The 14,203-nt window shown below is 41.2% G+C and overlaps 1 protein-coding gene across 2 annotated transcripts in view; it reads left to right on the forward strand.

The window, feature by feature from the left end:
• Window positions 1–13,906, forward strand: part of LOC146704909 (DENN domain-containing protein 2A) — a 33,313-nt gene extending 19,407 nt beyond the window's left edge. For both annotated transcript variants that reach the window (XM_085462374.1, XM_085462375.1), the window contains 17 exons: window positions 976–1,103; window positions 2,342–2,454; window positions 2,566–2,763; window positions 2,950–3,043; window positions 3,829–3,879; window positions 4,131–4,318; window positions 4,704–4,813; window positions 5,483–5,552; window positions 6,085–6,162; window positions 7,139–7,279; window positions 7,429–7,577; window positions 9,224–9,401; window positions 9,521–9,562; window positions 9,725–9,830; window positions 11,473–11,754; window positions 12,754–12,840; window positions 12,980–13,906. In XM_085462374.1, coding sequence (XP_085318500.1) covers window positions 976–1,103; window positions 2,342–2,454; window positions 2,566–2,763; window positions 2,950–3,043; window positions 3,829–3,879; window positions 4,131–4,318; window positions 4,704–4,813; window positions 5,483–5,552; window positions 6,085–6,162; window positions 7,139–7,279; window positions 7,429–7,577; window positions 9,224–9,401; window positions 9,521–9,562; window positions 9,725–9,830; window positions 11,473–11,754; window positions 12,754–12,840; window positions 12,980–13,011 — 2,047 coding nt within the window. In that variant the 3' untranslated portion in view covers window positions 13,012–13,906. The remainder of the gene's footprint in view (window positions 1–975; window positions 1,104–2,341; window positions 2,455–2,565; window positions 2,764–2,949; window positions 3,044–3,828; window positions 3,880–4,130; window positions 4,319–4,703; window positions 4,814–5,482; window positions 5,553–6,084; window positions 6,163–7,138; window positions 7,280–7,428; window positions 7,578–9,223; window positions 9,402–9,520; window positions 9,563–9,724; window positions 9,831–11,472; window positions 11,755–12,753; window positions 12,841–12,979) is intronic.
• Window positions 13,907–14,203: the final 297 nt, after the last annotated feature.

Consider the following 14,203-nt stretch of genomic DNA (forward strand, 5'->3'; position numbering starts at 1 on the left):
CCCACAAAATGAGCTCATTGGTTTGATCTCAGGAATGTACACACCGACGCAACTAGTTCCTCCATCCAAAACAACTCCACTGGAATAATAGAAGAGCAACATGAAGAGTCATGTCAAAAAGCTTTGCTTTTTCACAGAATTACAAAAAAATGAGCTCTTAAAAATTCATTTGGCGTAATTACGTTAAAAGTGCAAAATCTGATCGATCTGAAAAGTAGTCTTTTGATTGCAAACGGTTAAAGATGTTTGACTTTTCGGCTCTCAGTAGCCCTTCAGTTCAGATGGTTACAATCAAAAAAGCAGGACTCTCTGTAGGGAAACCAAAAAAATGTGAACTCTGCAGTATTGAGCACATCTATTGTTCGCTTTTTCCAGTGGTCTGAATTCTTGTTTCGGAGCTTGGCTTGGATCTGTTACATTCCATACCATATGTGGAGGCCTCGCTCAAGTGTGTGCTCAAGTGTGTTGCTGTGTCAAGCCCTTTGTTTGGTCAGGCTGTCTCCCTCTTGAGTGTCCATTGCAGGGTGCTTTTCCATAGATGTGCCTTCACCAGTCACCAGATCCACATCATCCAGTATTGTTCAGTTTTGGCTAAAACTGCGTCAGAGCGGCGACACTGCATTTACTTTATCTAACTTTATTTCATATAAAGAGAGCAAGCCATGATACTGTGATGTACTCTGTTAAATAATTATTCTGTATAATCTAATGCAGTAAAATTGCACAGAATTACTTTGATTCCAAGACTTTTGATTTACTGATTGCACGCATGTGTAAATGTATGCATTGTGCTCCAGTGGATACATTTGGATTGATGAAACAGATGTGTTTATTTTGACGATGCAGCTAACAAACTGAAATATCAGTTTCATGTTTTGCAAGTGAAAAGAAAAAATCAACAACATTACCGTGACACATGTTCGCCTTAAGATGTCAGTCAAAACTCTTTCGTCTTTGTGCTCCTCTGTCCACCAGGAAGTCCTACGAATTTGAGGATTTGCTTCAGTCGTCTGCAGAAAGCTCCCAGGTGAACTGGTATCATCAATCCAGACTGGGCTTAACACGCACTTTATCAGAGGAGAATGTCTATGAGGACATAATAGGTAAATATTACATACCAAAAAATTATCTCTGTAACATTTTGCCTTGCACGCAAATTCATAAACTGACTCAAAGTTTGCAAGAAAGAAAGAGTTCAGTGACAGAGTTGACAAAGAGGGCAAAATCTCTTTACTCTTTTTATATTTTTTGTAATTTAGAGCTTTGCCGCTCAGCTTTTATTAAAAAATTATAAATAGAAATTCCTCACTTATTGTCTGTCGTATTATGCCGGCCCCACCTAGAGCGCGTTTAATTTCATAACGCACAATAGTGGCGTTGTGTGAGGTTGCATTGTAGCTGAGGTTGGCTTCTGTGATTGTCAGGGCTCTGGGATGGCGGTGGGGGAGGGGTTGGGGTGGGGGGCAGACTGGTATGTAACGGTGGCTGTTTTTGCCGGCAACAATCAAATTAAGTTCAACTACTTCTGAGTGATGCTGGAGCTTATTTTAACCTTGTTAGTTTCCTCCTTTTGTACAGCAGTGTTAGTTAAAACTCTCAGACATTGTTCACTGAACTCTCAATAACCTCCCATGGGTAAAGCGAGTCAGACTAACTATATGTCTACTAATAAAACTGTTCAGGGAGGCAGTGATGAATGCTTGTGATGTCCTCGAAGTCTTGCCTCCCTCCACCCACAAGCTTTTCACAAACACCCTTTGAACACACAGTCGCATGTCACTGTTTGCAGACAGAGAGGAAGGCAACTGTTGCCATCACATGTGTTCAGTCTCGTGCCTCTTTGATGGGTTTGACTAGCTGATAGCACACAGAAACACATTATGGAGATTAGTGTGACACTCTCTTCAGCAAGCAATGTGGAAAACAGCACACTGATCTGTTGTTTTTCTTTTTTTCCTTTGTCTTTTTCCTGAGCAAGAAGGAACAGGGAACTGAACGTCCCTCTTTATTTGCGTACAAGTCACATCTGGTGGATGGATTGATAGAGCAGGGGAGAGTCAGAGGCAGATGGAGAGAAAGAAAGAGACAGGCTTTGGAAAGCTACCCCACTTCGTATATGCAGGGCTTGCTTTTAACTTTAGCTGTGCAAAAGTCTTATCATGATGAAATATGAGCTGGGTTACACATACTGCTACTTGTAATAGCTCTCCGCACATCTGGAGTAGGAATCGTCTGGCAAAACAAACGTGAGTGATATGGAAAGAGTGCTTATCTGTGCTTTGGAACGAGCGCGCTATTGTGTAACTTGTGACGTTAAAAACATGTGTTTTTGCTTCTAAAGATCCCCCGTCCAAGGAGAACCCCTATGAAGATATTGAGCTGGAGAGAAGCTGTTTGGGAAGCAAATGCATTTCACCTGCTTCTTCATCTCCTGTCCCCAGCACACCAAATAAGGTACATTAAGGATGGATAAATATGGATAAATACGATAATCAAATAGATCCAATGGAATCGGAAAACCTAACCTAACCTAAAAGTATGCTAAAATGTGTTTGTCCCTATCAGCTCTCCTCCAAGCCCGGCTTTTTGAGACAAAACTCGGAGCGACGAAGCTTCAAGATCCCCGAGCTACGTAAGACCAACAGAGACACTGGCATCTCCTCACCTTCCCGTATCAGCCCCCCCTCCACGCCCAGCAGCCCCGACGACACCCCGTGTCTCTCAGGGGACCCTTACAATCGCAGACGGAGGAAAATCCCTAAGGTACGAACTCCCACTTTGGGATTTAAAGAGGAGCAAGAACATTTCTACTGTACGTTTCCTGTGTGGAAGAGTACCTAATGAAAAGGGCTCACTGAGGTTGCACTGAAAGGATCTTGGTACAGGCACATTTTTGTTTATCAGTTTAAAGGGTTAAAGCCTTTGTGTTTCTGTTCTCAACTTCTCCAGATGGTGGTGAAGATCAATGGGATCTTCGAGGCGCGCAGAGGGAAGAAACGCATGAAGAAGGTGTCTCAGTCTGCTGAGTCCAGCTCAGGGAGAGGTGAGCCATCAAGTGAACACCAGGCTACTGTCTATCTCTGATTTAGTGAAAGAAAATTGAAACTGACTGCACGGACATCTTTAACTTGCGAAACATTGCGTCCGCTACTGCAGCGCTTTCAAGAAGGAGGTTGCATTTTTCAATATGTCTGTCATCTCAAGTAGAGACATGAATTCAATTTTACTTAATTCAGTGATTGTCTGGCACCTTGTAGAGTTTTTAGTAATCTTCATAAGGGAAACTAGATTGGTAGTCCAATGAAAACAAAAGACACAGAAAATAGGCAACTCATAGACAGAAAAACAGGACTTTACCATGCAAGGCAATGTTTAGACAATCATGGGTTCCCAGTTGCCATTAAATACAGTATAACACCAACTAAGTCCACAGTGTGCTTGGCAATAGAAAGCCCATGTGGGGCCCACATTCAAATATTACGTGCTGCTATAAAACTTTCTGTTTTCTATTATGATAACTGTTTGGTCTAGAAAAAATTTGACAAACTGGAAAAAAAATTCTCATATTAATTTTGATTGTGATCATTGTTTTAAGAATATGTACCCTTTGGCACAAATTATTTTATTTCTTCATTTTTTTCTTTGTTGTAGTTTATTAATAGTTTACCTTTAATACTCTCAGCAGTCAACCCACTCCATGTGCTTTGCAGTCTTGCCTTTATCTCATTATTTAAACAAGTATTGCATAAGTCATTTAATATTTTGGGGGCCTTTTCCGACTTTACTGGTGCTATAAATCTCTTTTCTTTTCTTCTCTTTTGTTTTCAGTGACAGACGAGAACAGCGAGTCGGAAAGCGACACGGAGGAGAAACTAAAAGGTGAAAATCCAAACAGACGTGCTACATAGTGCAATCTATAATGTAAATGTTTTTCATTCAGCAGGACATTTTAATATTAATGATATAAATGACAAAGAAGCACGATGTGAGCTTGTGTAGTTTTCTTCCAGTTCTGTGATATAGCTAAAGCTGGAAATGCAGGCTGTAATTTGTGGGTTCACTGCAACTCACACACACATCTGTGGATCGCATACATGCATGTTGATGAAATGTGTTTCTGTGTTCCACAGCTCATAGCCAGCGGCTTGTGTCGGTCCAGTCCATGTTGAGGCAGACGGGGCGGTACCGGACCTTGGAGAGGGATTTGATGGAACTGCAGGAGAGGAAACTCTTTGAGTATTTTATAGTTGTTGCGCTCCATAAGACCAAAGCTGGAGTTCCGTACCTGCCGGAAGTCACACAGCAGTTTCCTCTCAAGGTAAAACAGAAGTGTTACTGGAGCAAAACGAGTGAAGCTGAATATTATATGTAAACTTTTTGAAAATCAACATTGTCTGCTGTCTGCCTGACCATTATTTATGAGGAAACATGTACACCCCAGTTTATGAGCAGTGTGGCGATTTGAGCAGTGATACTGCTTTAGTTTTGATTGAAGAAAATTTTAATAAGTTAAAATCAAAGACTGATTGAACTCAGACATGCGGGGCCAAAATATGCACTAAGTAGTTTAACTGTGACTCTTTATATATTCAGTCATTACACGTCTGCTGTGCAAATAACTGTCGCTGTTTCTTTCTTTAATTTAAATGCTTTGACCTCTATTTGGAATCTCTTTATTTTATGTGGGGGTTTTTCTCATCCAGCTTGAAAGGAGCTTTAAGTTCATGCGAGAGACTGAGGACCAGCTGAAGGTCATCCCGCAGTTTTGTTTCCCAGACGCCAAAGACTGGGCACCCGTCGACAACTTTCCCAGGTCAGTTTGGATCTGAATGCTGCCACGGCACACAAGCACAAAGTGAAGTGAAAGCAAACGTGGACACGGGAATTTCCCTCTGGAGTGGTGACAGCTCACTCAGCTGTTTTCCTCACTGATTATCACTTGAAAAGTTGAAAGCTGAAAGTCCCAAAGACTAATCAGTCATGACTAACAAATTACTGGAAATTAGCAAATCTTTAGTGCCTTCAGGAGAAATGGTAGCTCTAACACCATGCACCTAACTTGTTATTACAGAAATTACTCTCCTTGTTTGCTCTACAAGCTGCATTACTCAATGCCTCCGGTCAATGTACACATTGTTCTGAGAAGTGATGATTGTGTGATGGCGATGGCTAATAATTATCCAGAGGCAGATGTCTGAGGGGTGAGGGCAACCAAGCATATGATTAAAGTGGACTGGCTGACACTCTCCCCTGTCATGAAGGTTAACAGCAGTGAATGATTACCTGTCAGGTAGAGGTTAGGAAGTGTTGTGCGATTGTTTTCCAGAGTGACCCTGTCCCGAGGGCTCTCTGTGTTAAGTACAAAGTAAGGTTTTGGTGGTAAAAACCTGACCCTGCGTTTTTTGTTTTTTTGTGATTTAACAGTTTTAAGATGTTTTTTTTATATGATTGTTTGAATTATCTTTCCCTTTTACATCCCCAGCGAGACCTTCTCATTTGTACTGACTGGTGAAGATGGAAGCAGACGTTTTGGATATTGCCGTCGTTTACTGGTATGCTCTTACAATGCTTCCTGTTACGGTCGCAGGTTTCTGCTAATTCAGGCTTAATAAAACGAATCCCTCATTATAGTCTGTTTAAAGCAGTGGTTCTTAACCTTGTTGGAGGTACCGAACCCCACCAGTTTCATATGCGCATTCACTGAACCCCTCTTTAGTGAAAAATAAAATAGGATTTTTTTCAAATTCAAGACATACATATGTTTTTTACTGGTGCACAAAATGAGCCGTGCATATCACAGCTGAGGCTCTGCCGAACCCCTGAGACCGACTCACCGAACCCCTAGGGTTCGATCGAACTCAGGTTAAGAACCACTGGTTTAAAGCCTTCTGCTGTTTTTTTCTCATTCCAACGTATTTCTTCAACATGGATGACTTTTTTTGTTTTTTTTTCATGAATGTAGCTGTAAAGTTTCTGTCAAATAAAGGCTTTGGTTTGCTTCACTGCTCTAATCCTCTAGTTGTAGTTGGTTGAGCAGTCTTGTGTTATGAACCTGTCTGTCTCTTTCCTTCTGGCTGTTCACAGCCCAGTGGCAAAGGCCGAAGGCTCCCTGAAGTCTACTGTATCGTCAGCCGCCTGGGATGCTTTGACCTCTTCTCCAAGGTAGATACACAGCAGTGACTTAAGCACAGGCACAAATGTGCAAACTATACTCAGAGCCGTGACTTGCATTCAGTTACACTGCTCTGAACTGCACGTGTTAACACAAACCACCATTAAAAAGTACCACCCTCGGTGCCCAAAGAACTCCACCCACACTTTCCCCAGTCCCTTTTCCCACAGGGGCTCGTATCCATGGCTACAGTAAAGCGACACATGTGCAACGCAGCTGATGTGGTCGCTTCAGTGGAAGAGCTCCCCTGTAATGAGCCTTAGATTCATCTGCATGTTGACCTGTGTAAATGCTTTGCAGCGTACATATGCTATAGCTAAAGTTTGATTACTAAGGACACATACATGGGCATGGAAGAGTTTTCTAAATATCTTCAACATGTAGTCAATCAGCTACACACGCTTTAATTCAGCACAGATGCGTAGAGTGTGTTTGTAGAGTAGAGGAGTACACATGATTGAGTCAGGGTGTTAGCTGTTTGTTGTGTTTTAATGTGGCGCCATATTCATACTGCATTATGGTCAGAATAAATGCATTTGGCTAATAATATCCACTTTCCTAAAAGAAAATTAGGGATTTGAGTCTGGAACTATAGTGACAAGAAGATAGATTTTTTTTTCATTTGCAGCAATTTCTGTTAGATGGTCGTTTATATTTGGCAGTATGGTTGCATTCTAGGGCCTTCTACTTGCACAGCCACAGGAGGAGAGAGCAGGAGCAAAATCCAGCACATTATTATTATTATGTTAATTAAGTAAGAACCAGAATTCTATAAGAATAAATAGCAGGGAGGTGAGTAAAGTTTGATTACGGAGATGTTATTATATTTTATCTTTTAACTACATTTTGGCCCAAATATTTGAATGGTAAATTAGATTTGTATAGAGTTTTGTCATTTTTTTGTAACACAATAACTACAGGTTGCTGGTGCTGAAACCAAAGTGTTCCCTTTCCTGTCTCTTACAGATTCTGGATGAAGTGGAAAAGAGGAGGGCGATCTCCCCTGCCCTGGTGCAGCCTTTCATGAGAGGCATCATGGAGGCTCCCTTCCCTGCTCCAGGAAGAACTATCACCGTCAAAAACTTCCTACCTGGCTCTGGGACAGAGGTACAAAGACATTTTTACAAAGGAGTCTATTACCCAAATCAGCATTGTTTAAAACTATAGAAATAATCGCATTAGTAGCTTTGTAATTTGTATCTAAGGGTCTTCTTTCTTCTTTTTGTGTGCCTTACACGCCTCTTTCTTTACTGCAGGTGATAGAACTGTGCCGCCCGTCAGATTCCCGCCTGGAACACGTAGACTTTGAATGTCTCTTCTCTTCATTAAGTCTGCGTCTTCTCCTCAGAGTTTTTGCCTCCCTGCTGCTGGAGCGCAGGGTCATCTTCACTGCTGACAAACTCAGGTTGGCTCTCGTGCTGCTGGGTTCAGCCACTGTGTTATTTAGTTTGTTTGCTTCATAAATCGTTGCTGATAAGACTATGCAAGACAGGGTTGTGATGCTGAAAAGATCAGAGAGTTTGAATGATATGACACAGAGATTTCAAGTAGACAGGCAGTCTGGGGAAAAGAAGATCGCTGACCAAAGTGTGAGAGGAAGGAATGCTGTTGTGTTATACAGTCGCCTGGGGAACAATCAGTTTTTCCCTGGAAAACTGTCATAGATGCCAGACAAGAAGGAGTAAGGCTTTAAAGCATGGCTGCTGAGCTAACACCATGTGTGCAGTTTGACGTCTACAAACAAACATGGTTCCTTCGAACCTTTCACTTCATACGTCACAATAGTTGTCATCCCCCTCCCCACCCCACCCCCAAAGGGCTTTCTTACTGCTGTGATACACATGTGGCGTCTACAGAAGTCCCTCTTAATCTGATTTAAACACCCTAAAGGTTCATGCTGTATGAATACATAAAGCATAAAAAATATTTGATGAAGCTCTTCAGAGTGAACTGTTTTGTGTGTTTTTGTTTTCTTATCCTTAGTATTCAAACTACGGTGTTCAGACAGTATTCCATAGTATTCAAACAGCTTACATTAAAAGCATTTTTACCAGAGCTGTTGCACTTTCTCTGCCATGAAGTGGAAATTTGGCCTCGTTAATTGTTTTTTTGGGGTTTTTTTAAAATAATGAATTAACTGCAAGCAGATGGAAATGCAGTGGCGATTAAGCCAACAGTGTGTGAGTGTGTCTGCTGTCACTGTATAGAGTTTGCAAGTGTTGCATCACACTCCATTAAAACACTCATTTTAGGGTGACAGCGGGTTTGAATGGGGAAACATATAAATGAACTTTTCTCAACATGTTCCACATTAATAAGTGGTTGGCAGGGGAAGTTATTTTTTAGAAGGAGGATAGCGCCATCTTGTGGTAGGGATTTTCTTTCTATTTTAGACTTTTTTTTTACTGTGATTTTGTGTTTTCCTTTTGTTGTGAATGTCAAGGATATATTATCATATATGAACCAACATTTCTCCAGAACATGTGAATCAAAGAGCAAAAGCTATTATTATCACTGTCTGGACATTATCCATGTTTACTAGCTATGATTTCTGGGAATTCCCAACATATTAAATGGGATTAGATATGAAAATAATGTTATCTCAATACAAGAATAGCCTACATTGTGCTTTCATATTAAAATAGTTACAGGTTCTATGTATATATTCAAATATAGAAGTGTTTTATCTAATAGTACAGGGATTTGGGATTACATACGACATGGTGAATGATACTAATGTTAAATTAGTTTAAAGTTTAAAGTTGACCTGAGAAACAAAATCTCCTAAAGGCGCTTTATACTATAACATAAATCGTAGGATAATAGAGAGAAAATCCAAACAATCAGACAACCCCTTATGAGTAACCAGTTGGCAACAGTGGGACAGAAAAACTCGCTTTTAATAGGAAGTAAGGTGGTTGGTGGAGGGAGGGAGGTAAGACAGAAGACAAATGATAACACTTGCCCATTTTCTGGTTTTATTGGAAGATTTATTCATCTGTTTACCAGATTATGACAATATTTTTTCACACTTTCTTTCTCTTTCCACAGTACGTTGTCTCAGTGTTGTCATGCAGTAGTGGCTCTACTCTATCCCTTCACCTGGCAGCATACATACATCCCGGTGCTCCCACCGTCCATGTTGGATATAGTCTGCACTCCGACTCCCTTTATAGTTGGCCTCCTTTCCAGTTCTCTACCTCGACTCAAAGAGCTGCCCATAGAAGAAGTAAGAGAAGGTTTTTCTTTCGTTTTTTTGTAATTTATTGCCCGTGATGCCCTTTACTCTGGGCACTTCCTATACTGAACAATAGCTTCAGGAAATAACATCATTCTCCCTCTTGTTAGGTCCTGGTGGTTGACCTCGGCAACAGCCGCTTCCTTCGACAGGTAAAAAAAAAGAAAAGGAAAAAAAAGAGATTAAAACAGAAAGAGCACAGTAAAAAATGTCACTAGTCACACAAGAGTTCCTTGTTGTGACTGTAAAAGATGTTTTGTGGAGTGGGCTGTGTGTTAAGTTTGTTTAAATTAGTTTTCTTTCCTCTTCTATAGCTGGATGATGAGGACTCTATTCTTCCACATAAGCTGCAGGCAGCTCTGGAGCATGTGCTGGACAAGAGAAGGGAGCTGGCCTGTGAGAAAGGAGATCTACCCAATGGTGACTTGTCATACTTGTTATTTCTTGCATATATAATGTGGGTTTTCTGGTTTTTTGGTGTGTAAACAGAATGTACTATGAGCAAGAAAGTTTTCACAGGACTAGCAGAACCACCTTTACCAGCAATAACTTGAAGTAAGCATCTTTAGTGTGACTTTCAGTCTCTTGGGGAGGAATTTTGGCTACTGTCCTCTACAGTATTGCTTCATTTCATGGAGGTTTGCGGGCATTGGTTTATGTACAGCTCTCTTAGGTCCCGCCACTGCACATCACTCAGGTTGAGGTCTGGACTTTGACTGGACCATTGCAACATCTTAATTCTTTTCTGTGTCAGACATCCTGTTGTAGATTTGCTGCTGTGCTTGGGATTATTGGCCTCAGTTTCTGCCAAGCTTTAGTTGTCAGACCGTTGGCTGTGCATTTGACTTTACAATACTAAATAACTTCCACCACCATGTTTGACAGTTGGTATGAGGTGTTTGTCTTGATATACTGTGTTTGGTTTTCATTAAACATGGTGCTGTGTGTTATAACCAAACATGGTGAAAACACGCTCTTGTCTGTCCAATAGACATTGTTCCAGGAGTGTTGTGGGTTGTTCAGATGCAGCTTTGCCATCATTTTCCTTTTAGAGAGGAGAGACTGTCTTCTGGCAACCCTTCCAAACAAGTCATACTTGTTCAATCTTCTAATTGTACTGTTATGAACTTTAACATGCAACATGCTAAATGAGGCCTGAAGAGTCTGAGATGTAGCTCTTAGTCTTTTGGCAGCTTCTCTGAGAACAACATGGTCTGAGGTGAATTTGCTGGGGTATCCACTCTTGCCAAAACTTGTGCTTTTATAGAGGTGCTCACAAGAGTGCATTTGATTAGTAACTCCTGGCTACTACTTAACATCTTAATTCTTATGAAAGCAGTAAGGGTGCACCTAAGTCCTGTGGAAACTTTCTTTTTTACATTAATTGCCACAGCCTTCTTTTTAGTGATATTAGTCTGCACAAATCTCTGGTTTAAAAAGCTTTGAAGTGTTTTCGTTACCAGTCATATCTTCCTGGGTTTCATGTAATGAATATTATGTACCACAGCTCTAATGTTCATTGCCAGCTGTTTTCCAGTGAAATATATAGGTATGTACGAAACACCTACAACTTATCATTCTGCAACTTGATCATAGTTTTGTGGTACACCGAAGAAATTTTCCAAGAGAACATTCCCAGAGATTTTCATAATTTTCCCTAAATTTTTAATATGACTGGACAGCTTCATTCCAGTATTCAAGTTTTTCCTCCTTAATAATTCACCTTTAGCATTAAAGGGTCCTTGAAGTATGACGAAATTCAAAGTAGAAATGTTGTGGTTAAAAATACAAAACCATAAATGTGGTGTAACTCTGCATAAATCTCATGTTCTTTGTGGTCGCCAAACCTTTCCAACAGAGTTCACTCCAACACTGCTGGAACATTCAGCCTAACCAAAGTCTGTTTCCCAAACTAGATCAAGATTTAGATCAGTGTCAATACTTTGAAGTAGTCTGTGTGAAACAACCTTGTATGTCTTCTGATGTGTAGCAGTTTTTTGTTGTAATTGCTTTTGGGGGTGGCTAATTTTTACCCCTCTTCTCCGATGGTTTTCTCTGCCAGACTCTAGCTCGCTGAGCACAGTGGTGTCGGAGGCTTTTGTTCGTTTCTTCGTGGAGATGGTGGGCCACTACTCCCTCTTCATGGGTGGAACAGAGAGGGAGGAGGAGTCTGTCTCCTCCACCACCTTGCCCAGCCCCACTTCTTCCTCATCCTTTCAGCGTGAGGCCTTTCGCAAAGCAGTCACTTCCAAGAGTTTGAGAAGGTTTCTGGAGGTGTTCATGGAGACTCAGATGTTCACCGGCTTCATCCAGGAGAGAGATCTGCGCAGGCAAGGCCTCAGAGGTAATAAGCTATAAGCAATGTTAATGCTCTTTAACACTGTTAAAGTGTATCTGCTCCTTTGTGCAAGTAGGAACAGGATGAGCACTGCCACTCCGCTAGCGACCTGTCACTCCTTCCACACTCCACACGGGGAAACACGGGGACAGGTCCGGGGAATCTAGGAACAAAGGAACACGTTAAGTCTCTGAGACAGAGGCACGGCAAACTTGAGCTAGGTGTGTACTGACAAGAGCCTTCACAACAATCCAGCGTTGAACAGCTGATCTCCTCCTTCTAATATACCAGCTGGTCTGATGAGGCCCAGGTGTGCACGATCCGGGAAGGCGTGGACCGAGGGCGTGAACCCGCCATGAGTTCCGCCCCGGCAAAACAGGGGAGAGGGAGAGAGAGAGGAAAAAGAGAAGAGAAGGGGGGCTAGGAGTGAAGAGATGCTGATCAGCGCCTTGCCGAGCCTGCAGGTCTTGACAGTATCAGGATAAAATCCTTGGACGTATTGTCAGTCTCTACGCCGGCCCTGGACAATGCCCAGCCTCATGTGACAAGAGTATGTGGTTAGTTCTTGGAGGATGAAGGAATTGATACCATTGACTGACGCTCGCCTGACCTAAGTCCAAAAGAACACCACCAGGTTGCACTGCAGACTGTACAAAAGTGATCTCCCAGTCCATATCTGGGAGGCAACCCCCCAGGACACCATTTGTCATCTGATTAGGAGCATGCCCTAACATTGTCAGGCATGAATACAAGCACATGTGTGCCATACATACTGCTGAGTACCATCCATTATCCAGCAGTTTGTTTTTTTTATTGAGATCTAAAGTGTTGCTTTTTTGAGCAATGATATTATGCGATGTGATATTATGCTTTTTTTGGCCAAAAAATTGATCAGAAACATTTCAGTGCACCGATGATTCGGACTTTGCTCTGACTTCAGTGTGAACTTGTAGTTTCATTTTGTATACCACAGCACATTTAACGAGTTCTTTTTTCCCCCTCCAGGTCTCTTTGAGGTGAGAGCACAAGAATATTTGGACTCGCTGCCTGGGAGTGAGCAAAGAGGGGTCAACAAGTTCCTGAAGGGCCTAGGTGAGAGTCTCTGCACAGCCTCAGGCAGTCAGCTTATCAGCTGATCAATTCATCATCTGTAAAATCCTCCAGTTTTTCTTTATGGAAACATGCTCTTTGTCTCAAATGTGTCTTCATGCAGATATGTTGCTTTTTCCAGGAAACAAGATGAAATTCCTTTCCAAGAAATGAGACTCGGAGTCATTGCTGAAAGCAGAACTAAAAGGAGGTGCAGTCCCTGGATACAGAGCATGCACAGATGGAGATGTGTCTTTGGGTTACAACAAATGAAGGCCCCTGAATGGAACTGGACTCATATGTAGTGCTTAGCATGAAGAGCTGGTTTAGCTCTCAGCTTCATCGCCGATGATTCTGTCAGTGTTGGATGGGGTTTACTTAGCGTGCTCCAAAACTCCCCACAAACACGATAAAGCAACAGTGTCTGGTCTTACAGTCTAAATGTTTTACAGATTACACTAATCTCCTACAGTGTATTACAGTATAACACAGTGTAAATGTCTTAGGAACAGTGTTCTCATCACTAACTTCAACTGTAAACCTGTAAGGAGGAGTGTCCCTTAAGATCCAGTTTTGTACAATATTGTCCTATACATTCCATGTATTTTCTATAGGAAGTTCTATAAATGCAATAGTACAACTTCTTTGTCAACAGGAGGCTGTTAAGTTAATTTATATTGCTTTTTTGTTTTGTTTTTTTAGACCAACTTAATCTCTTGTTTTAATTTCTTTTAAATGAGTCCAAAGGAATCTCCTGTAGTTTCTAATACACTTTATTTAACAGAGTCTAGACTGTTTGTAGACCACTTTGGATTGTTGGGTATACGTGCCACTGTTTTAATTAAATGTACTGTTGATGGACGCTATTGTACCGATAAACACGTACTGATCCAAAGGAAATCAATGTGAATATGCCTGTCAGTAAAGGATGTGGGCTTCAGCTGATGAATTGTGTTTGTCTTAAGCCAATTAGTATCAGTATGTTTCACAAAAACAACTAAGGTTGCCTTAATATGATCGAACATACAATGAAACTTCATAAATAAAGTGATTTGATTTAGACAAATGACTCCTGTTCTTCAAATCCCATTTCTGTGTTTTGGCAGCTTTACTCAATTAATCCATAATTTTCTGCTTATATTATCACTTTTTTGAAGACATAAAGTTATGAAGTGGTTTTAGTCTCCACTGACTAGCCAACAAACCAGTGTAATTTCTAAGAGGTTTCAGATTCAGACTTTTCTTTACATTATAGAAACTTATATATACACACGGGATGCTGTCTAAGAATTTGGCAGGAGCCAATGCATGAGCAAGAAACTTAGCCAGTCTTCTAGATCTATGCGGTTTTTAAAAGTTAAACATA

Source organism: Copadichromis virginalis, linkage group LG7, assembly GCF_057382275.1.
Source record: "Copadichromis virginalis isolate Kocher_CV1m ecotype Utaka linkage group LG7, C_Virginalis_male_GT1.1, whole genome shotgun sequence".
Lineage (NCBI taxonomy): Eukaryota > Metazoa > Chordata > Actinopteri > Cichliformes > Cichlidae > Copadichromis > Copadichromis virginalis.